General features: G+C 44.0%; 1 protein-coding gene across 4 annotated transcripts in view; it reads right to left on the reverse strand.

Annotated features, from left to right (window-relative positions):
- Positions 1-24792, reverse strand: part of LOC139609420 (rho GTPase-activating protein 27-like) — a 28499-nt gene extending 3707 nt beyond the window's left edge. Inside the window, exons 1-21 of one of the 4 annotated variants that reach the window (XM_071463971.1) lie at positions 24655-24792; positions 18763-18891; positions 16149-17140; positions 10717-10929; positions 8812-8991; positions 7469-7636; positions 7115-7183; positions 6901-6984; positions 6724-6819; positions 6516-6596; positions 6340-6405; positions 5155-5222; positions 4984-5071; positions 4319-4420; positions 3927-4025; positions 3752-3824; positions 2885-3001; positions 2618-2716; positions 2391-2468; positions 1122-1256; positions 562-667 (exon numbers count right to left, since the gene is read on the reverse strand). In XM_071463971.1, the coding sequence (XP_071320072.1) occupies positions 562-667; positions 1122-1256; positions 2391-2468; positions 2618-2716; positions 2885-3001; positions 3752-3824; positions 3927-4025; positions 4319-4420; positions 4984-5071; positions 5155-5222; positions 6340-6405; positions 6516-6596; positions 6724-6819; positions 6901-6984; positions 7115-7183; positions 7469-7636; positions 8812-8991; positions 10717-10929; positions 16149-17140; positions 18763-18793 (2945 nt within the window). In that variant the 5' untranslated portion in view covers positions 18794-18891; positions 24655-24792. Of the gene's footprint in view, positions 1-561; positions 668-1121; positions 1257-2390; positions 2469-2617; positions 2717-2884; positions 3002-3751; positions 3825-3926; positions 4026-4318; positions 4421-4983; positions 5072-5154; positions 5223-6339; positions 6406-6515; positions 6597-6705; positions 6820-6900; positions 6985-7114; positions 7184-7468; positions 7637-8811; positions 8992-10716; positions 10930-16148; positions 17141-18762; positions 18892-24654 lie in introns of all 4 variants that reach the window. The other 3 variants (XM_071463962.1, XM_071463990.1, XM_071463981.1) reach the window with 3 other exon arrangements.
- Positions 24793-25138: the final 346 nt, after the last annotated feature.

Below are 25138 nucleotides of genomic sequence, written 5' to 3' on the forward strand. Positions count from 1 at the left end.
TAATTCAAGACTGTGTTTCCTGTTTCAGTGTCATGACATTTATACATCACCACAGAACCAGACCACAGACCTCATCACAAGACCTGATCCAAAACAGACACAGATTTTACAGTCTGCTGGGAATTATGTTAATCAAACTGAAGGTTTAACAGAATTCAACAAACTGAAGGTTGATAAGTTTCCCTCTCTCTCAGAGGGAGAGAGTAAGTGAGGTGACCTGATGCAGAGTCAGTTGTCTTCTACAAATCACACTACATGGGATACAAGAATAACGCCTTACGTTTGTTGGATCAGACCATTTTCAGAGTGATAGGTGATCCTTGCTCAACAGCCTTAACTGCCTCAGACCCAGAGCAGCATCATCCCCAGAACACCTCAGGTTCATCTCAAACATGGAAACTCGTTTGTTGCCCCAACAAATCTCAACAAGCTGTGTTCTGAGTGTTTCAGAGGTGAAACTCTGACTTACTCTCAGCCCTTGGTTAATAAAGACAAGAAAAAAACTAGTCCTGGGTCTCTTGTCCCTGGTTCAGGCTGTAAGAAACCTCTGTTTGAACTCACCTGCGTAGGTGTTTGAACAGCAGCTCCATGGTGTCGTGGTTTGGCAGAGGCAGAGTTCGAACCAGGTCCTTCATGTAAGAGACTCTCAGGCTGTAGTCTGGGACCTCTGCATGGAAAAAAACCCACAGAGCTGCTTTCATCTGTTGGGTCACTTTAAAACAACAACAGCTGCTGCAGCTAACGAGGTGGTTTGACGTGCTACAGGCCAAACCTCTACAAAATGATCTGTGGATGTTCACGGTTCTCAGATGGTCTTTACTCACAACTGTGCTGACAACACCAGCTTTTCTCTTGACCCTCAGCACAACCTTTGTTTCAGACCTGATGCCAGGCTAATGACTTATGAAGAGGGACAGACATATTTCTGTATGACTGCTACCAAACCACTACAAGTTAAGGACTTGGTCAGAACTTGACTTTAGGATAAAAATAAAATAAGATATTTGTCTCAGATGTGTCAGACACATTCTCCTTGGCTGTGGTTTAAATGTTTGCATCACATTTTATAGGTTGTGTATTATGTGTGTGTAATGTATGAGGTAGTTTTTTTGTGCACTGACGGATGGCAGCAATGAACTTGTCGAAGCAGCTGAAGGGAAACAGCGGCTCTGGAAGCTCCCGCAGGAAAAGCTTCAGAGCTCCGGTTATGACGTGGATCTCCTCCCACTGTCCATCCTCCAGGTCCAACTGCTCCTCTGCACAGAAGACAGAAGAATAAGAAGATTTAAAATGTCAACAACTAGAAAGTATTAATCTGCAGCAGCTTCTCTCACAATATAAACACGGTGTAATTACATCCATCAAATACACCAGGACGTCCTCTGCATATAACAACATTTTAGGTTAAAGCTTCATTTTAAGGATTGGTAATTTTTAATCATTTTCTAGGATGATGAACTGTGTAATCTGGACTAATTACAGAAAAAACACAGTGTTTCATTTAGACTCAAGTTACACTTGACTCTTCTACATTCTCATAACATAATTTGGAATGAATTAATAGGAAGTGTACTATTGAACACTGACTAACCAAACAAACTAAAGCTTTAACAGTTCATACTACTCACTTCCTGACACTCCTCATATTGGCTTTAGTTCTGTCTCGTGCCTCAGTCTAAATGAAATTTGTGTCCATTTAACAAAGATGGCTCTTGAATTGAATTTAAAAAGCGCTCAGGTGTTCTTTTACTGACAGATGCAGGTTTCACAGCTGACTGCTGCTGAGACACCTCCTAATGTAGTGAACTGAGTTTCTTCTTTAAATAAAGATGGGCAGAGCCTCTGTGACACCCACAGGTTTCTGAAGCTCAGAGTGAGCTGCTACACCGTCGCCATCTTGGCAGTGCCTGACTCTGCCCCCAACTCTCGGCTGATCCAAATATGGTCAAAGAGGTGGGGCATGTGTGGAGCTGGTTTGTGGTGAGCATGCAGGTGAGTTGTATTGAATTCAGCTGTACAGTTGTCATGAAGGAGGAAATGATCTCTAGAGACCAGAACAGTTTCTGTACCAGGCTGTAAACATGTTTCTTCTTGTTGTAAAGTTGGACATTTGAACATGGGAGTCTCTGGGGACTGACTCACTGCTGGAGCCAGACTCTAGTGGTCATTAGAGGAACTGCAGCTTTTAGCTCTTCACTGTTGACCTGGAGGCTGATGATTGGTCATGACCCAATTCCCATCCACCCTCCTATAAACACTTTCTGATTGGCTGAGGACCTTTGCTTTTGACAAGCCAATAGATAGTTGATATGAATCTCAAAGATGCTGTGCGTCCTCAGGTTCTCACACGATATCTTATAAAGATGACAGACAGATGGACGGTTTGTTACCATGATCAGCTTTGTGTCGTAGTTTCTGGATCACAGCCAGGTTTCCACTCACTCTGTAGATCCCGTCAATGTCCAGACCTGAGCACATGTACAGAAACACACCAGTGTCCTCAGTCAGAGACGACCTCATTAAACAGTGGAACATCATCTATCCTCATGGTGGGAAGATATCTGAAAATATTACTGAAGATGTTGCAGGAAAAATGTGTGTGTGTGTGTGTGTTTACCTCTCCTTTCCACTGCTCTGATACACTTCTCCACAAACTTGGGGATGGTCGTGTTTTCTCTGTGACAGAGTGTATCCAGGTGACAGCCGAACACGTTGTCTAGGCGACAGAAACCGAGGAGCGTGAGTGTGAAACGTGATGCATTGTGTAGAACACCTGTATGTGCAGATGTTTATTTCCTGTTTGGATTTTCTAAACATGTTTATACTTTGTGATGTCATCAGTGAAATGTATGAGCTGTGATTGGTCAGAGCCGACTGGTCTCACCTCTGATGTATCCCTTCTCTTTGACACTCTGCAGCGTCGGCCTCCGCTGGAGGAAGCGTCTCAGTTTGGTCCGGACTCGTCTCTGCTCAGAGTCCGGTCCTGATGAACTCCTGGTCGCTGAAACACACCAGAAGAAAAACATGCGGAAGAAAAGTCAAAGTCATTTGACTTGTTTTAGTTTCAAATGATTCTGTCAACTAACACAACACAACACACAACAACACAATTACAACTAACATGTTTAAGAACCTTTCAGAGACCTACTGTGGGAACCATGTTTAGTCAAGTCAATGAAAATCACAACTGTGCCTGAAAGCAACAGATACATCATTCATAGGCTTTTATTTTTAAGTCAAGGGGAAATATTCAGCCAGCACCACTTCCTGTTAAAACTGCACTTGTCAGTAAATAGTTGTGTTTAAATGATGTTCAACACAGGTGTGTGTGTGTGTGTGTGTTAAGCTCAGTCAAAACAGACATTAACTGTTGAACTGGAGATCAGTTTTCAATCACTTCCTGTTCTCTGTTGTTGCTTTTAATCTGAAAGGTCATTCTTGGCCTTGGAACAGTCTCAGGTCCAGGTCCAGTATCAGGATCAGGATCACACAATCTTCTTCAGTTGTTCAGTTGTTGTAGATTGAATGGATCAAAGTGTAACTAACAATTATTGATTTCAGTATTGATCACTCTGGTCATTTATTTTGGTGTTTCCTGTCAAGCTCTGGAGTCTGACAATATTTGAGAGGGTTTCATTATTTTCAGCTCTGATGAAAAGAGCTCAAGCTGCTCAGAATCAAATATGAATCTGCTGATGATGACCATGTGATACAGTCAAATAAGTAAGGGGACTTTAGCTGAGAGACTTACACGTCCTCTTCCTGTCTTTGTCCTCTTTGTCTGAAGCAGCCTCGTCCTCGTCCTCTGACACATGCTCCTGCTCCTGAAAGAGATCCACAGTTATCCTCACCCTGTGTGTGTGTGTGTGTGTGTGAGTGTGAGTGTGTGTGTGTGTGTGTGTGTGTGTGTGAGTGTGGTGCATCACCAGCTGTCTGATGGTGTCCTGGATCACTTTGAGCCAGTCACTGATGATGCTCTCGGTGTCGTACTGCATCAGGTACTCGCAGCCCTGACGAGTCCTCAGCTGCACACACAATGACACACACAGTCACACACACAATACTAAAGTCAGAAACAACACATGACATGATGCTTCCATGAGTAACCAAGGCAACTTCACTTCACTGCTTCACCACAGTGGACTCCTGTAACCACAGCAACCATAGTAACAGTAAAGCACACGATGACAGCAGTGCATATCTTCAAAACAGGCTGTAACCATGGTAACGGTGACATTGAGCCTGTATAACAGACAGTGACCATAGTGTCAGAGATATGGAACTACAATAGACTGTAACCATGGTAACAGATCTGTACCTCTAGAACGTTCTTCTTGGAGGACTTGTCTCTGGAGGCCCAGCCCACTGAAGATCCTCTCAGGTCAACGGTATATTCTGGAACAATCTGTGACGCTTTACTCTGAAAGACAGGAAGTCATCATCAGCTTCATCATCCTCAGGATCAACTTGACTGGAGGGCGTCAGTGTGACTGACAGGTGTGTATCTGTCACATCAGTTTACATGTCATTCTGTTGCCCCTCACTGCAGTGTGTTTGTGTGTCTTTTGTGTAGTTGTACTTCACACACTCAGTTTGCCTAGTAAACATTTCCTGTGTCTTCTTTATATCTGTGTATGAACATGTATGTTGTCTCCTGCTTGTTTGTACACACTGGTTTATTATTTACATGTTGTTTGTTCAGCCTGGTTGTTCTTGTTGTCTGAACGGCTCATGGGAATGTTACATTCAAAGGTTGGCCTGATGATGGGGTGGACTGAGCTGGACTGGATTATCTGTCAGCTGATTGGTTGAACATTTTTCTGATGGAAATAATCATAAAACATTTATTCTCATTCTTTGTTGAAATATTTGCTAATATCTCTGTAACTTATTGAGTGTTTGATGACCTGTGTCTGTAGCTCAGTGTACATGAGGACTGAGTCACAGTAACTCAAGACGTGTCCCAGTGTCACTGGTTCTTACAGCCGTCCCAGTGGGAGCAGACTTGGGGTCTTTGTGGAAGGTGAGGATCCCACCATGGAGGACGGTCCAGGACTGACTCCAGTTCTTCCTGTCAACAACCAGACAAACGGTGTTACCTCCGGCACCGACAGACTGAGGCTGCTGACACGAACAGTCAGATGTGGTTCTCACCTGATCTTTTTGCCGTTATCAGCAACTTTGGTCTTATTGATGATTCCTGCTTTCTCCAACAGGTGGCACTGTGGACACACACACACACACACACACACACACACACACACACACACACACACACACACACACACACACACACACACACACAGGCAGGCAGGTGAGTCTTCTGTGAACCTGCAGGTCCACTTTGAAATGTGACTCCAGTGTAAACATGGGAGTGCTGTGTGTGTGTGTGTGTGTGTGTGTGTGTGTAACATAAAACCATCAGACTCTGGATCCTCTTTAGAAACCATTTCATCCTCCTCTAAGACCCCCTGATCTTTATGGTCTGCTAGAGCTCCATCAAGGATCCTACATACCCCTCAAATCACTAGGATCCTATAAGATCCTCTAAACCCAATAATTCATCATGAATCATCATATTTTAAAGGCTTGCTGGTGTCACTGAGTCATGTTCACTGATCTACAGTCAGTTTATCTCTGGAACCTGCTGAACCTGATGGAGGCAGTCTGAGCTGCTGGTCATCAGTCAGCCAGAGAGAGCAGGTGTTGACTGTGGGGGCAGAGGAGCCGTGTGCACCGTCAGAATCACTGTGGATCTGTTGTTTTCAGGTAGAACAGTTACATCATGTTGCTTTAAACCTGATCGGTGAGTCACAAACAGATTTTTCAGTGGACAAACAGAGGAGCAGTGAGTTCCTCAGTGTCAGTTCAGGAACCATCAGCAGATGAGCTTCACAGTGTTAATAGATGTGATAATTAGGATTAGTGGAAGAACACTGGACAATTTTTGGCCAATAATCCAAGACTGACATCCTGTTAGTGCCTCCTACAGTCTGCAAACCTCACCACAGCCAGATCAGGACATTTCGAGATGATCATTCATCTCTGATATCTGTCTCTGAATGTCTTAAAACATCCTGATGAACCTGAGGAGACGCAGCAGGTGGCGCTGTCTGACTAAGCCCGGACAGGTCCCCTCAGAAAATGACTCGATGTTTTAGAATAAAACTAAATGTTAGTTTGATTCTTCATGAGTAAGCAGAGTTAGTAAAACCAGGTCTATTGTTTCCATGACAACTACAGCAGGTCTGACACTGTCACCAAGGAAACCTGCATGAGACAGAGACAACCCAACAGACACCCAGCAACCTCAGCAGCCAATCAGGGCTCAGGACCTACATGCAGCTGGTGGGAGCCTGTGCTCCGATTGGACAGATTCCTCTTCAGTTTGTGCCTATCAGAGAGCTTGATGAGGGAGAATAGGATGACATCACAAGGTGTTAACAACTGAATGAATGAATGAATGGATGGATGTGTAGTAGATCTGAATGAAGCAGAGAGACAGGTGTGTCTACCTGTGGACTGCCAGGGGAGTGTCTTCTATTGGACACCTCAGTGTAGTCAGAGACGTTCCTCCTGTGACCTGGAGCAAAAGTCTGAAACACACACAGGGACACACACTTTAAAATCCAAGCTTCCTAAAAATGTTGTGAAGACGATGTTTTATCTTTTTATCTTGAACAATTTTGTGTCTTGTTGACACACGTTGTTTGTTTGACTAACATCTTCTGCCACACTGTGTCTCCAGTTTGTTCCCTGCAGGGTCATTCCCTCCTCAGAAACTCCATTTCCCATCATTCTTTGGGGCAAATGTGGGAGCTGGAACAAGCAACGAATCAATGGATCAATGAAAGAAGAATCAGATGCACAAACTAACTGACCAATTTGCTGATTGATTACCTCCTGCTGCCTCCACTGGGAGCTGTCTCCATCTTTCAGGTCTAGCTGAGCTCTGGGAATCAGACCCACAGGCTGCTGAGGATGCTGGGAAAACACAGGGACCAGGAGATTAAACCAAGAAGAGACTGATAAAAAAGTTGAGACTGTCCTGGCTTTAATCCATGAAAAACATCCTGAAGGATGATGATGTGTGTGTTGAGTGTGTGTGTTGTACCGCTGTAAAGACAGTGCCGTTGTTGTCATTTGGTCCGTCAACAGGATAATCTTCCTCTGGCAGGGGGGGCTTCAGTTTAACCAAAGAAACAACAGTTATTAAAGGAAATCCACCATTTCTAATGTAACAGTATGATTGTAAATAATCCTGAAGACCAAACAGAGCCTGCTGCCTCTGACACTTCACCTACTGCTGCTTCAAAGTTTGTTCTGCTTCAGCCTAAAACTCACGTCTGAGCTGTTTCACACACATTTCTCAAAGTTCCTGTTGATGATGAATCTATGTTCCCTGAGTTCTGTTCTGACTGTGCTGATCTTGAATCAGATTTAATCCAGACTTGGCTCAGGATCGTACCGGGCCATCGACCTGCTTCCTGCTGGTTGTAGATCCACGGGGGGAGGAGGAGGAGCAGGAGGGGGAGGGTGGCTCGGGTGCAGTCCAGGATGTGGCTCGTGTGGTCGGGTTGTAGTAGTAAAATCTGCCCGAGACTTCGTCCACCAGCTGCTCCCAACCACAGGACCCCTGACAGGAAGTGGTTTACAGCGTGTTACCAGCTACGCTCGCACACCGTGTTTAGCTTTGTTTTATTCTCTTTGATAAACATTACTGTCATCTGTTACATCTCTCAGAACCTGTAGTTAGCTCTGTTAGAACCTGCGGTTACATCTGTTAGAACCTGCGGTAAGATCTGTTAGAACCTGCGGTTACATCTGTTAAAACCTGCGGTAAGATCTGTTAGAACCTGTGGTTAGATCTGTTAGAACCTGCAGTTAGAGCTGTTAGAACCTACAGTTAGATCTGCTAGAACCTGCAGTTACATCTGTTAGAACCCGCAGTAAGATCTGTTAGAACCTGTGGTTAGATCTGTTAGAACCTGCAGTTAGAGCTGTTAGAACCTACAGTTAGATCTGCTAGAACCTGCAGTTACATCTGTTAGAACCCGCAGTAAGATCTGTTAGAACCTGTGGTTAGATCTGTTAGAACCTGCAGTTAGATCTGCTAGAACCTGCAGTTAGAACTGTTAGAACCTTCTGTTACATCTAGTAAAACCAGCAGTTACATCTTTTAGAACCTGCAGTTACATCTGCTACAACCTGCAGTTAGGTCTGTTAGAACCTTCAGGTACATCTGTTAGAATCTGCAGTTAGATCTGTTAGAACCTTCAGTTACACCTAGTAGAACCAGCGGTTACATCTGTTAGAACCTGCAGTTACATCTGCTAGAACCTGCAGTTAGATCGGTTAGAACCTTCAGTTTTCAGATACATCTGTTAGAACCTGCAGTTAGATCTGTTAGAACCTTCAGTTACATCTGCTAGAATCTGCAGTTAGATCTGTTAGAACCTGCAGTTACATCTGTTAGAACCTGCAGTTAGATCTGTTAGAACCTTCAGTTACATCTGCTAGAATCTGCAGTTAGATCTGTTAGAACCTGCAGTTACATCTGTTAGAACCTGCAGTTAGATCTGTTAGAACCTTCAGTTACATCTAGTAGAACCAGCGGTTACATCTGCTAGAACCAGCGGTTACATCTGCTAGAACCTGCAGTTACATCTACTAGAACCTGCAGTTCAATCTGTTAGAACCTTCAGTTACATCTGTTAGAACCTGTTGACGCAGCAGAACGTCGTCCTGTAAGAGGATCAGTTGCTAATGTGAACATTTTTGTGGTTTTTTTGTGCCTCTGCAGTTTTGCACCTGAGAGGACGCAGGGGAGAGCAAAGGGGAGGGGGAGGCCAGTTGTCCCCCCTCTCTCCCCTTGGACTGGTCCATGTCTCCAGTGGGCGGGGCTGGGGGGCTGCGGGGGTCGGACCAGGTGCTCTGCCTGGTGACAGGATGGTAATAATACACTTTCCCACTGTCCTGGTCAGTGTGCACCTGCACAGAGAAGGTTTAATGTAGAGAGGACAAGTCAGTGAGATTGAAACAACACAGCAGAGTCTGATTCTACTCAGTAGAAACCAGCAGAGCTGATGGTGTGTTCAGGTACAGTCGTATTTATTGCATTTGTATGAAGAGGTCAGTTAAGCTGATGTGGTTTTCACAACTTCATGAAAGATAAAACCTGACATTTTAAAAATGATTGTGTCAAATGTCTTTGTTTTCGTTACCTGAATCGTACATCAGAAATGGACATGACAGAAACTGACCAAGACATTTTCTGACCCCAGTTTCAGTGTCAATCGCCTGCTCACATCCTTGCTTATCAGAAAACTGCTCAGTTCTCAGTCTAAATATCAGGACTGAAGTGTCTTTGAGCAAGGCAGTGAACTGTCATCTGTTCATCAGCAACACATGAGCTTTTACTGTTCATTTGATCCCTGTGGAACAAACCGGATCAGCTCAGATTACATCTGATTAAACTTTAATTACCTCTGAGCTGCAGCGACATGAACAGAGGACATGGAACAGAAAAAGTGTAAAATCTTAACACAGAATATTAGAACGAGAGCTACAACAATAATACAGAGTAGAAAGAACTCTTGTAAAATATGACAAAATATATATTAAAGGCTGTAAAAATATGACCACATATAAATAAGAAAAGAAGATAAATAATTAAAACAACAACAATAATCATAATAATAATGTAAAATCAACAAAACCATCAGGACAATGACATTAAAATTATGTAAGAAAAAATACACACAACTGACTCTTCACCTTCTTTATGTCTAAACAACCACTTCAACTTCTCTCTGTACACATTTTCTGACACTTCCACTTAAAATCCTTAGTGCTTCTTCTTTCTTGGTGTTTCTGTGTCAGCTGTCACACTTGTTTTTGTCTGAACTGCCACTTTCACTACTTTCAGTCCAGAATTTTTTGTCTCAGTTCTTTAGGTTCTTCTGCCTCAACTTCTGCCACTTCTTAGATTTCATCTTCCACATCAATTTTCTTTCAGTGCCTAAACTGTCACCTCGACTTCTCCCACTCTCAGGTCACTGGTTCATTATCTATATCAGTCTTTAGTCCTCATGTCCATCTGAATGTTCATTTCATCTTTCACCTACATTCCTTTCAGTGCCTCAGTCACTCCTTAAATTAAATTACTTCATTTTGTTTTAGTGTTTTTGTCTAAACTGCCACTTTAACTTCTTTCAGGCCTTAAATTTCATGCCTTATAATTTCAGGCCTTATATATCTTATATATCACTTCAACTTTTTTAGACCATAGAGTTCATCTGCTACTTCAGCTCCTTTCAGTCCTTGCATTTCACCTGTCCCTTCGATTTTCTTGGTGTCTTCTTGTTGCCTTATTCTACTCCTTCAATTTCATTTGCCACTTCACTTTCATTCGTTACTTTAGTCAAAACCATCATATCAACTTCATGTATTATTTGTATTCCATCTGCCACTTTAACTTCTTTCAGTGCTTTTGTCAGAACTGTCAGAACACCCCAATTTACAAAACCCCTTAAAATTCATCTGCCACTTCAATTTACTTCACAGCTTCTGTCTCAACTGAAACTTTCTCTCCTCTCTGTCCTTATCAGTAACTTTGGTTTCTTTCACAGCTTCTTTCTCAGCTACCACTTGAACTGCTACAACACTGAAGCACACCTGTGGTTCAGACCTATCACAGGTCAGAGGTCACCTTACCTGCCACTCGTCCTGTGGGCTGAGGGGAGAGGCGGGGCTTATCATGCCAGAGGAGGAGACTGAGGACAACGGCGTGTGGCCTGGGACAGAGGGGGCAGGGTCAGAAGGAGGTGGTGGTATTGGGGCAGAGCTAGAGACAGAGGCCTGAGACGTTTTCTTCAGAGAGGAGACGTTGGCGTAGATGGGCGAGTTAGGGCTGAGCAAGCTGTGGTCCTACAGTGAGAGAGAGAGAGACAGAGAGAGAGAGAGGCTTTTAAGGGACAGTCCATCCACACAAAGTTTAGATTTTTCACCATCACATGGTCAATGACCACATGATAACCTGCAGGTGAAACATGAGTTAAAGTTGAAGGAGAAGACGTTTCTGTTTTTTCTTGGCTGTGATTTGATAATTGATTATTGATTATTGACTTCAGTCATTTGAAGAAGTGGCAAACATTTGAGATTTCCAGCCTCCGAGTTTTCTGTCACAGTAGCTGTACACAACTAAACCTTTGAGACATTTGGACTCATTAACAATAACGACCTCTGTGTGTCTGGGTGGAGCGAGCCGCCGTCTGACAGGAAGTGCTCCTCCTTTGTTTTATAAACACACACACACAATCAGGAGTAAACACTGTGTCAGTACCACAGCAGCAGCCTGAAGATTTCTTCTTCTGTCAAACACAATCCAGATGTTTAATTTTTAAATTTCTTGGATAGAAATAAAAAACTTTAACTAAAGTGTTTCATGAATTTCAAAAATCCACAAGTATCATAAAAAGAACTGATCAGTTATTAGTAATACCTCTATCTCCACATTGTGATGCAAACAATCACCTGTAAAACTTCATAATTCAGACTCTTTCCTGGTTCTCACTGAGAGACACAAACTTTCTGTCAACAGCAGGTTTTAATCGTCTGTGATGTAAGACAGAAAACTACAGATGCTGCTGGAAAACAAGCGAGGCCTCACCACTCAACACGGGTGACTGTAAAGGTAACGAGCTGATGTTCTGCAGCTCAGTTAAACCTGAGTCAGGCTGTGGATCCTCTTTCAAAGGTCAATGTAGCAGAGAAGAAGAGTTTGCAGCCATGGGCGTCAGCGTTTCTCCATCCACAGGTTTTATTTACGTTTTCAATTAGCAAATTAAAAAACCTGAAATTAAATTAGTTCAAATCAAGAAAAACAACAAAGAAAATCTAAATAATGCAAAGAGAAATGTTAAGAGTGTTTAGTTAAAATGTGAGATCTGGATGATGTTTGTACAGCAGGTCCATGAAAAACCTCCTGGACCCAGTAAACCAGCGTCCTGTGTTCACCCTCCACACTATATGATACAGGACTCTGACAGACCAGATGAGTCCAGGATCAGGTGTGTCTCCTCTCAATGTTCAACAGTCTGTTAGTCAGAGGTCAGAGGTCAAACTCCACAATAGCACCTGAGTTTCACATTAACCTGAACATGTCCTGTCAGCTGAGAGGAGACCAGCTGAAACAAGGACCAGACCGGAGGATCTGTGTCCGGCAGAGTCCAGGACCTGTGGCTCATTTAACAAACCTGCTGAGTTAATGGACTAAAACAAGAACAGCAGCTTCAACCATAAACTTTAACAGTGTGGACTTACCCATAATGCCTCTGTGTTTTTTAAGTCTGCCCAGAAACAAGTTAGGAAGTTCCTAATTCTGTTTCTACTGCGACTGGAACTGAAAGTGTGTCACACTGCAGATCTCTACTGCAGTCTGTAGCCACACCCCCTGGTGCATGTAGCCCCGCCCCTTTGTAGCCTTATCCCTGCTCATTCAAAAAGCCTTTTCATATCCTGGAACCTCCTCCAGGACCCCTCATAGAGCCACCTAATGTCCTCAAGGATACCTTGAACCTCTTTAAGGATGCAAAGCACTTTTTCAAGGACTAATGAAACATCAAGGCCCCCTAGAACTTCCTCACTGAGTCCTGGAACCTCCTCAGGATTTCATAAATCTTCCTCAAGAACTTTTACAATGTTTTAAATGAGTTCTGGAACATTTTCAGTGACTCCAGGAACATTCTTGATGACTCCTGGAACATTTTGAATGACTCCTGGAACGTTGTATGTTTTATTATACTCAATTTAAATGTTTCAGTCACAGTTCAAACTAAACACACACACACGCACACACATACACCCTCAGTATAAGAGTATCACATATCATCAGGTCCACAGGGAGCTGCTGGTTGTTCAGGAAACATTTTACAAACTGCTCATAAACAGTGAAAACACTGTGACTAAAATATTTTTATTTGTTTAACCAGAGATTGACAAGAGTTTAACTAGAGTTTAACCAGACCAGATTTAACCAAGCAGAGTTTAACCAGAGTTTAACCACAGGATCACTGATGACTCTGGATCTGGATCCACTCACTCACCACATCAGACTCGGTCAGAATCAAACCTCTCTTTGACACACGTTTACGTTCTGTTGTAAAAACTGTTGAGTTACGTTCAAAACCTAAAAACAGCTTCAATGTGACTGTAAATCAGACGTTTACTACGATCACTCTCATCCACATCTCAATTCATCAACTCCTCATTACAGCACTGAGATTGTTCTCATCACCCAAAGACCTCGAGGAAAGACCAGCTCCAGGTGAGGCCCAGTCCAGATCAGTTTGGATCTGGTGTCCTCTGATCCCTGCCAGTCACAGACTGGTTTACAGCCCGTCCCATGACGAGTCCCACAGAGGAGCTCTCCTCCTCATGGAGGTGGACGGTTTGTGGTCAGAATCAGAATCAGAATCAGAATCAGAATCAGAATCAGTTTTATTGCCAAGTATGTTTTCACATACAAGGAATTTTTTCTGGTGATTGGTGCAATTGATCAGCAACAGTGGGGCTCTCTAGCCTTGTTGATGAGGCTAATAGCAGATGGGAAGAAGCTATTTTTGTGGCGAGAGGTTTTGGTCCTGAAGGACCGCAGCCTCCTGCCAGAGGGGAGTGTCTCAAAGAGTTTGTGTCCAGGGTGGGAGGAGTCAGCTACAATCGTCAGACGTCCATGTTGGACGTGTGGATGGTTCTGCAGACAAACAACCAGGTAAAAACTGAAGAACGACAACTCGCTGCTGCCACCTGCTGTTTCTCTTCAAAACCTGTTGCTATCACTCACAGAGAGCCAGGGAGGGCTGGACCCTCAACATCAACAACCAGTGGACTAACCTGCTGTGGGGCCCCCTGTCGGCCCCTGTTGGCCCCTGTCACTCATTCTGCCCATAAACCCAGCAGCATTATGTGACACAGCTCTGATGCTCTGAGGCCCAGGACTGACTGCTGAGGGTCTCCTGAACCAGACCAGACCACCACTGTGATATGCACTTCAGCTGCCAGCAGTCAATCAGGACACACCTCTGACCAGGAAGCAAGGCTTTTATTTGTCTGACTATGAGGAAGTAGATTCCTGTAAAGACACTAAAACAGGTCACAATGTGTAAAGATTCACCTCAGAGGTTCAGCTGGAAGAGTTCAGGGTTCAGGTCTGTAGATCCAGGTTTTACACTCAAATCCAGTTCAGTGACACCAGAAGTCACATGATCAGTTATAAACAAACATTAATCAACTCAACTGCTGACAAGGAAAAGAATCTACAAGTAAAAGCTCCTTAAACTGTAAAACTGCCTCCAGAGGTCAAAGGTCAACCTGCACCCATGTAGTCTCCTGGTGTAAGAGACTCTGACTCATGATGAATGAAAACTAATGATGCGCAACATTCATTCATATATTTCTACTTTATCCAAACTGCATCCACACACTGAGCTGGTTCACTGGTTCTGAACACGGGTCAGTCTGCACGCTCACTTCCTGTCAACTCATTAACATAAAATATGAACCACCATGACCACCATTATGTTTACATGATTTATTATTTCAAATAAATTGTTTTAGTATTTATGTCAGGTTGACTGGATCGCTGCGTTAAATCACTGATCAATACATCTGATAATCATCTAACTGACAACAACACAACAACAGCTGCTGTGATTGGTGCTCAGCTCTCCAACAGTAAATCATATATAAGCTGAAGTTTATCACCTCCACTGACACTTCAGCTCCTTTCATAACCGGAAACTGTGCAGGTAATATTCAGAATTCATAATATTCATAATAATGACTTATTATTATTATTATTATTATTATCATTGTTGTTGTTGTTGTTTATTATTTGTAGTTTAACAGTTTTTCTCACCAAACTTAAAAGTAATTTTTTACAGTGCACACAGAGCTGAAATGTGGGACACAAGTCAGCCTCAGTCACAAACCAGTCAGACCAGTTCTCGCTCTCTCTCTCTCTCTCTCTCTCTCGCTCTCTCACACACACACACACACACACACACACACACACACACACTCAGATGTCAGGTTATTGTGTTTCCTGCCTCTTCCTGCAGGTGTCGCTGTAGCGTTGATCTCTCTCAGTTTCCTGTTCGACCCTCAACACATCCTGCCAATTGTGACATCACTACATCCTGCTGACCTCATCACATCCTGCTGTGACATCACAGACCCACACAGACCCTGATCCCACCACATCCCATCCTGACTATAAATTCTACTGCTGAGGCTGGAAAACTATATATTATTAAAATACATCAGAGAAAAGAGGAAAAAAATATATTCTGATAAATTGTAAAATTAACAATGAAAGAAATAAAACTAAAAAATAATGATAATAATATTAATAAAAACAATAATAATGAATTGAATGGAGTTAGAAACAAAAACTTAGAAGATAAAATTTAAGAAAATATTCTAAATGTAAAAGATGAGTAAATAATTATATACATAAGAAATAAATAAAACAATGAAATCAAGATAATGAAATTAATAAAATAATGATATAATCCAATTAAGGAAAATAAAAATATAATATTAAACAAAACAATGAAAAAATCAAATAAATGAATAAATATAAAAGTAAATTGAAGTTTCTCTCAAGGACCAGTTTAGTGCAGCTGTGGAGATCAAAGGTCAGAGGTCAGCAGTATTTCTGCTTTGGTGAGAATAAAAAGAGGAAACAGCTTTTTATTTTTCTGTTTCCTGTGTTGACGCTGCAGGAAATGACATGTTGGAGAGAGCTTTTATTTTGTAAAAAGATGTGACCTTCATGTGGCAGCAGTTAAATCCCAGAACATCTACTTTGATAACCTTTGTTAATATATTTTGATTATTGATGATCAAACTCCTCCGTAGCCGAGTGTGCTGCCACTCAGCTGCAGTCAAACCAGACGTCACTGTTCTGGTTTTACTCAGGACCACATTAACGTCACCTCACCTGGACGGGAACCCTTCAGGCTGATCACTGAGGACTGAGGTGGGCTCTCTGTCTAAAGGGAAACTAACCTGTACGACCTGCAGGTCGGACCAGCTACTCTCACAATCCAACAACAGGTTGAGAGCTAGTATTTCAGGTGTCTTACTTGTGGGGGGGGTGGGGCAGGTGCAGGTTCAGGTGGCTCTCCAGGACTACACCTTCCCCCAACCAGAGCCTCCAGGTCCAGGTTCAGGTCCTGGATAGACTCATAGATGTGGTTTGAATCTTCCTCCTTCAGTGAATCCTCCTCCTCCTCAAAGCTCTCCTCCATGCTCATCTCCTCCTCTGCCTCCTCATCCTCATCTGGCTCTATTGGTGACTCCTGGTTGTCATGGCAACCTGCAGACAGTGAAGACGTGCTGTGGATGCCATTGTTGGGGGGGACTGCAGAGACCACTGGGACCATCGGGACCACTGGCGTCTCCACCGGTATGGGCTGGGTCTGGGGCCGGGCAGTAGACAGGGGGTCAGCTGGACTGAAACTGGGAACCCGAGGCTTCCCAGAGTCCCTGTGGTCATCCAGGCACCCTGTCAGTTGGGGCTGCTTCTTACTCAGACCACCGTTGGCCATGTTTGTATTCCTGCTGGTTGTTGTGGTCCCACTCTCTGTGGGACTAGCTGGAGGATTGCCTGGATGCCACGGTGCTGATACCACCAGATGCGACAGGTCATGAAAGTCCAGCGGGACACCAAATGTCGACAAGCGGTTCTCTGTCTTACGGTACCCAGCAGAGGCATCAGGTCTGAGCCGGATTGTCACCTCATCCCCTGGTTTGGTTCTGGTCCCACTGGGCTCCTCCAGAGTCTTTGGAATGGGGACTGGCACAGGAACTGGGACTGGTGTCGCTACAGGGACCAGCGCTGGTTCAGGACTGGGTGGATCAGCAAAGTCCAGTGGGGAGGGGAAGTCAACCGGCAGCTCCTTGACATACTTGGCAGGGATGTAGAAGGGCTTGGAGCTGCTGTCACTCTGGACCTGCCACCAGTGGTCATTGGTCTTAGCCAGCAGGATGTAGCGTTCATTGGGTTTGATGGAGACCGGCACCCCATCCCGACCCTGGTACTCATACTCAAACTCCACCAGGACCAGACCCAGACCTGAAAAATCGGGTTCAGAGGATCAGAGGAAATAATGAAGAACATCATTTACATCATTGATATCAATTGCTGGGGGATTCCCATGATTCACTGGGCGCTCTCTCCCTATTTCTGTCTCTCTCCCCCGCTCTCTCTCAATGACTTCATGCCATTAACTTTGTTTTTTTTTTCTCTCCCGTAGTTTTGTGCTTCTCCTCTCTCTCCCTCTCTCTGTCCTCATTCTGCAGGTATCTCTGCCTCGGGAGCAGCAGGATCCAGATCCACCACTACTCATCTTTACTATTACTATTACCTGTCTTTATTATTAATAACGCCATTACTGACACAGCTGTTCCTGGTCTCTCTCTCTTCTCTCCCCTCTCCTCCCCCTCCCCCTCTTTCTATCTTCCCCTAAACCCAACCGGTCGAGGCAGACGGCCGCCCACCCTGAGCCCGGTTCTGTTGGAGGTTTCTTCCTGTTAAAAGGGAGTTTTTCCTCCCCCCTGTCGCCAAGCGCTTGCTCGTTGTGGGAACTGTTGGGTTTTTCTCTGTAACAAAGTAAGGTCTTGACCTTACCCTGTAAAGTGCCTTGAGATAATGTATATTATGATTTGGCGCTATACAAATAAAATTGAATTGAATTGAATTGAATTACAACAGCTAATGTTAATGCTAATGCTAGCTCTAGTGCTACGACTGCTGCCCTTGTTACTGCTGCTACTGTTAACACTACTGCTACTGCTACCGCTAAAACTACTGCTGCTGCTAACACTACTACTGCAACTGCTAATGCTACTGTTAACACTACTACTGCTACTACCACTACTAACGCTACTACTACTACTGCTACTGCTAATACTACTACTGCTAATGCTAACACTACTACTGCAACTGCTACTGCTGCTGCTAACACTACTAGTGCGACTGCTACTGCTTACGCTATTACTGCTACTGCTGTTACTCCTAACACTATTACTGCTACTGCTAACACTACTTATGCCGTTGCTCCTAACACTACTACTGCTACTGCTAACACTACTGCTACTGCTAACACTACTTCTGCTGCTGTTACTGCTAAAACTACTACTGCTACTGCTAAAACTACTACTACTGCTACTGTTAACACTGCTACTACTGCTGCCACTGCTAACACTACTACTGCTACTGCTAACACTAGTATTGCTACTGCTAACACTACTACTGCCACTGCTAACAGTACTACTGCTACTGCTAACACTAGTATTGCTACTGCTAACACTACTACTGCCACTGCTAACAGTACAACTGCTACTGCTAACACTAGTATTGCTACTGCTAACACTACTACTGCTACTGCTGCTTCTGCTGACACTACCACTGCTACTGCTACCACTACTACTGCCACTACTACTGCTACTACTGCTACTGCTAACACTACTACTGCTACTACTGCTAACACTACTACTGCCACTGCTAACAGTACTACTGCTACTGCTAACACTACTACTGCCACTGCCACTGCTAACACTACTACTGCTACTGCTGCTTCTGCTAACACTACTACTGCTACTACTGCTGCTAAAGCTATCTGTACTGCTAAACTTCCTCCTCTTGTGTCTAAAAGACTGACCACTCACTTACTTTACAATAATACAATAACTCACCTCTGCTAAGCAGGGAGGATGTTGTTGCCATGGTGACAAAGCTGGGCTCTTAAGGCCCTGCCCCCTCAGGTAGATGGGCAGGTGACACTGGATGTGAGGGGTCAAAGGTCACACCTGATCATCAGCCCCCTTAAAGAAAATAAATCCAGATCAGACCAGACTGGATTCAACAAACACTACTGGATTATCAAAGATAATTATCTGACACATACAACAAAGAATGATTTTCATTTATTTATAAATGTGTCTTAACAATGATCAGATCTTCATCTGAGTTACAATAATGAACAAACACAATCTACTGTGTTCAACAAAGACACAACAGGTTGTAATTGTGTCATTCAGCTCATTGTGTTTGTACATGTGACTCAGACAAGGACCAGGTCACATTTAAGACCAGTTCAGGCAGAACACCAGGTGACTGATAGCTTCACTGACTCCTCGTGGATCAAGTGTTTAAAAGGTTAAAAACCGGATCAGGTGAAAGTGTTGGAGGTAAAAGAAGAGGGACTAACTCCTCTCACTGAGCAGAGACTGACATCGACTGGAGGAATGAGAGCTATGTGTCCTCTGGTCCTGACTCTGGTCCTTCATGTCACAACAAGTCCAACTGCAGATCTACCCTGAAAGCTGAACTGCTTCTGCAGCTCATTCTGGTGTTGACTCTGATCCTGACTCTGATCCTGACTCTGATCTTGACTCTGATCCTGACTCTGGTCCTGACTCTGATGTTGATTCTGGTCTTGACTCTGATCCTGACTCTGGTCTTGATTCTGGTCTTGACTCTGATCCTGACTTTGATCCTGACTCTGGTCTTGACTCTGATCTTGACTCTGATCCTGACTCTGGTCCTGACTCTGATGTTGATTCTGGTCTTGATTCTGATCCTGACTCTGATGTTGATTCTGGTCTTGACTCTGATCCTAACTCTGATCCTGGTCTTGACTCTGGTCTTGACTCTGATCCTGACTCTGGTCCTGACTCTGATGTTGATTCTGGTCTTGACTCTGATCTTGATTCTGGTCTTGACTCTGATCCTAACTCTGATCCTGGTCTTGACTCTGGTCTTGACTCTGGTCCTGACTCTGATCTTGATTCTGGTCTTGACTCTGATCCTGACTCTGATCCTGACTCTGGTCTTGACTGTGATCCTGACTCTGATCCTAGCTCTGATCCTGGTCTTGACTCTGGTCTTGACTCTAATCCTGACTCTGGTCCTAACTCTGATCCTGGTCTTGACTCTGGTCCTGACTCTGATCCTGACTCTGGTCCTGACGCTGGTCCTGACTCTGATCCTGGTCTTGACTCTGGTCCTGACTCTAATCCTGACTCTGATCCTGGTCTTGACTCTGGTCCTAACGCTGATCCTGACTCTGATCCTGGTCTTGACTCTGGTCCTGACTCTGATCTTGGTCCTGACTCTAATCCTGGTCCTGACTCTGATCCTGGTCCTGACTCTGGTCCTGACTCTGGTCCTGGTCTTGACTCTAATCCTGACTCTGGCCTGATTCTGATCCTGGTCTTGACTCTAATCCTGACTCTGGTCCTGACTCTAATCCTGGTCCTGACTCTGGTCCTGACTCTGATCCTGGTCCTGACTCTAATCCTGGTCCTGACTCTGATCCTGGTCCTGACTCTAATCCTGGTCCTGACTCTGGTCCTGACTCTGATCCTGGTCTTGACACTGGTCCTGACTCTGATCCTGGTCTTGACTCTGGTCCTGACTCTAATCCTGACTCTGATCCTGGTCTTGACTCTGATCCTGGCTCTGATCTTGGTCCTGACTCTAATCCTGACTCTGATCCTGGTCTTGACACTGGTCCTGACTCTGATCCTGGTCCTGACTCTAATCCTGACTCTGGCCTGATTCTGATCCTGGTCTTGACTCTAATCCTGACTCTGGTCCTGACTCTAATCCTGGTCCTGACTCTGGTCCTGATTCTAATCCTGACTCTGGTCCTGACTCTGGTCCTGGTCCTGACTCTAATCCTGGTCCTAACTCTGATCCTGGTCTTGACTCTGGTCCTGACTCTGATCCTGGTCCTGACTCTAATCCTGGTCCTGACTCTGGTCCTGACTGTAATCCTGGTCCTGACTCTGGTCCTGACTCTAATCCTGACTCTGATCCTGGTCCTGACTCTGGTCCTGACTCTGATCCTGGTCTTGACTCTAATCCTGACTCTGATCCTGGTCTTGACTCTGGTCCTGACTGTAATCCTGGTCCTGACTCTGGTCCTGACTCTAATCCTGACTCTGATCCTGGTCCTGACTCTGGTCCTGACTCTGATCCTGGTCCTGATTCTAATCCTGACTCTGGTCCTGACTCTGATCCTGGTCCTGACTCTAATCCTGGTCCTGACTCTGGTCCTGACTCTGATCCTGGTCTTGACACTGGTCCTGACTCTGATCCTGGTCCTGACTCTGATCCTGGTCCTGACTCTGGTCCTGACTCTGATCCTGGTCTTGACACTGGTCCTGACTCTGATCCTGGTCCTGACTCTAATCCTGGTCTTGACTCTAATCCTGACTCTGGCCTGATTCTGATCCTGGTCTTGACTCTGATCCTGGTCCTGACTCTGGTCCTGAGACACCTCTGACACACTCACCAAACAAACGCCCCTCAAATCCCATTTCTTAGCATTTCAATCAAACCTGTTCTGAGACTGAAGGTGCCCCGGGTCACACAGGTGACCAGGTAACACGTCTATACAGGTGGCCAGGTAACTGTAAATCAGCAGGTGAGTGATCAGACTCCTCTTCCTCACTGATCCGAACAAATGTTCAGAAGCCGACTCATTCAGGTTCCAGTTGTTATTACTATTAATAACAGACCCATGGAAACCATGACAACCGTCTTATGAGAAATTATGAGACAGAGCAAGGAAGAGCCTCTGAGCAAGGCAGCCACCACACACACACACACACACACACACACACACACACAGAACAATAGCAGGAGGCTGATCTCCAGCCTGTTCTGTTTATAAAAGGAAGTGTCTACTCTTCCTGTCTGCTGTAAACCCCGCCCACAAGGCTGTGTAGACTCCACCCCTCAGTGACATCAGAAAATGTGTGTGTTTCCTGTCTTTGTACAGGAACAATAGTGTGTCTGCAATTGTGTTCAGTGTGGAGCTGAGTGTTTCTCACATCGTCACACACACTGACCTCAAACTTCACCTATAACCGATCGATACATATGATCTGATGATGTCATCCAGTTGTCATCACAGAAACGTCAGTTAATCACTGCATATCAGAGCTGGAGCCTGGTACAGATCTGTTGTGAACACAGGGCGCCTGGTACTCATCCTGCTGCTGGGGCTGTTTTACAAACTTCCTGTCTTAAGTCTTAAGTCTTCAGTCTTGGGTGAAGACTTAAGACTAGCGTTAGGGTTAGGTGGGGGGGTGGGGGGTGGGGTTATTGTTTTATCATCAAACTACAACAAATGGTTAGAGTCTGATGTGGATGAAGTGAAGTGACCTCTATTCACCTTTGAAGGCCTCCCACCTGTGTCAGGTCCTAACCCTGATCACCACAGCACCCAAGGTAAGACCGGACCTGCTAGTTAGGACGGTTCTGTGATATGACCCTGGTTTCCTGTTAACTTTGCTGTTGTGATTAACAGTGTTGTATTTTGCATTTCCTGTTTGTTGTTTGTGTACTTGTTGTTGTGAGTGCTGAGCTGTTGTGTACAAATAAATTATATCAAATATGAAATAAATGATAGTTTTACTGACTGGACCTTTTAGAGTCTTTCTCTGAGTCACACACACCTGGCTCAGGTGTGTTTCAGGTGTGGGAGGGGCATGCTGGAATGCTGCCTGCCCCCTCCTTCCCCCTTTGCTCTCTCTCTGTTTGCTTCTGTCTCTGAGCCACACCCACACCACTGGGCTGGTATGTAACACACACACATACACACACACACACACACACACACAAACACACACACACCCTGCTCTGTTCAACCACAGGACTGAAGTGTGTGAAAAAATAAACTGAACTGTCAATCATCAAACCAAGGTCAAGGGTTTGTGGCAGGACACGCCCATTGACCAATCAGAAGAGACGAAGAATTAAAAGGGACATCTCACAACAACACAAGCAGAGGCTGAACTGTTTCTGCTGGCAGTGATGTGTCATGGATCATGTGACATCATAACCCCAACGTCCAATCAGGATTAGACTCTGCAGATGTGAACCTTTACCCTGTGTGTGAGTGTGGGCTGTGGTTACAGTCAGTACACACACTCAGACACACAAACAACAGACAGAAATAACTGAGTTCAAATCATGCACCCGTCAGCTGGCTCCGCCCACAGAGGGCACACTGTGTGTTGTTGTGTGTTTGATCTGCTGCAGCTCACGTTCACTGACAAACAGAGAAACATCAACACACAATATTTACACCACAAACACAGAAATCCTGCTCTCTGATTGGCTGTGAGCTGCTCTGTTAAAATGATACAGGTCAGCTTTTTTTCCCACTGTTCATTAAACTGTTGTTACCATAGCAACAGGACTGATGTGTTGATGCTCTGGTAGCAGTTAACTCACTGAAGGAACCCTGGAACCTCCTCAAAGACCATTAGTAACTCGTCAAGGACTTTCAAAGTCTCTTCATAGACCCGTTTTACCTCATGCAGGATCTCTGTAACTTGTTCAAGGACACTACAGCCTCTCCCAGGACCTATACAACATCCATGGCTTCCTTAAGACCTCTATAACATCCTCAACACCCCTACAACCTTATCAACACCCCTACACCCTCCACAAGAACCCCTACAACCTCCTCAAGACCCCTACACCCTCCTCAAGACCTCTACAACCTCCTCAATACATCCTCCTTAAGGACCTTTACTAAAAAGCAAGTGTTATAAAATATCACCATGCACATCTTGAATTTGGTTTGTAAAATATGAACGAGAACTGTGTAGCCAACCATGTAAAACATATGAACATATATATTTAGAAAATACATATAAAACCTAAACCCTATGCTGTATATATGTGACACAGATTATCTCTGTCAGTCAGTTATTTATGTGTACAGTTATATATTGTCTACTGTCATTCTCATTGTAATTTACAGGTTATTGTTTTGCACTGATGTTTTTCATGTCATTGTCGTTTTTCTTATTGTTCTTCTTCATGTGTTCAGTATTGTTTTCCACTGGTTGTGGAAAATGTCTTCTTCCAGAATATTTACAGTTTTTAAATTGGATTTTGAGAATGGGGGAAAATTTTAGATTTTTTTTAAAGTTTTGAGTTTGTATATGATATAGTGATCATACACAACATGTACTCTACTGTAGTCTTTACAATATACTGTTTGCAGTTAGTCTACAGGAAAACTTTATTGTCTCCATTAGTTCAATACATGATGTAAATCAGACTGCAGCAGTAAACAGTCATTACCAGTTAAATTTGAGAAGGAGAAACCTAAATGATTTACCAAATGTTTAATAATTTCCTCCTTGTTCTTTTTCAACGTGTTTTATCCACAGTCTCTTCTTCATGTAGTCGTCTTTCTGCGAAGACTCAATGTATAGTCTGCAAATAGGACAGGCCCTGAACTAAACACACCCAGTGACACATTCCAGCCAACAATACACATACACACACACACAGACAGGCACACACACACACACACAAAAATCTTAACCAAAACTCCAGTTTTCACCCTATAATCAAAAAGAGTCCCTGTAATACAGGAAGAGGATAAGGTCCCCACGACGTACGTTTTACAAACACAATGAGGATTTATTTTCTCCGGTTTTTAAAGTAAAAACAAGATTTAAATGACAAAAACTTCAAACCAACAAGACAAAACTTCAACATGGAGCAAACACACACGAGACAATCACAAATTCAGACGGTTTGTAGTGTTTTACCTGCAGTAGAAGTCAGATCCAACCATCCTGCTCTTTGTGTTTTTTTCTCTTCTATTCCTGAAGGGGTGAGTCCAAATCACAGAAACAGGTTCCTCTCTCTCTCTCTCTCTGGCCCCGCCCCTCCTGACCTGCCAGTCCCAGCTTGTTGTCCACCTCCTCCTTCTCCTCATCCACCTCCTCCTCTGCCTAAGTTTACATCCTGTTTGAGAGAGGCAGGCAGACCTGCAGGTCAGCAGCGCCCTCTGCAGGTGGTGCACCTGTTAGTTCAGCATTAAACATGAACAAGTATGATAAGCTTTAAAAAAAACGTAGAAACTTGTTTTTACACTTTATAAACCTGTTCAACTGTGCAGGTCATCCATTAAACCTCTGTTGATAATCTATAATCCATTTATTTATCAATTTATTGATGAGTAGAGTTACGTCTTCAATTCAACATGTCAGATAATACAGTAAATCAGATTCACATCTCAAACAAGCTCCA

This window comes from Trachinotus anak, unplaced genomic scaffold (assembly GCF_046630095.1).
Source record: "Trachinotus anak isolate AG129_WGS33_773 ecotype Australia unplaced genomic scaffold, CSIRO_AGI_Tana_v1 ptg000003l, whole genome shotgun sequence".
Classification (NCBI taxonomy): domain Eukaryota; kingdom Metazoa; phylum Chordata; class Actinopteri; order Carangiformes; family Carangidae; genus Trachinotus; species Trachinotus anak.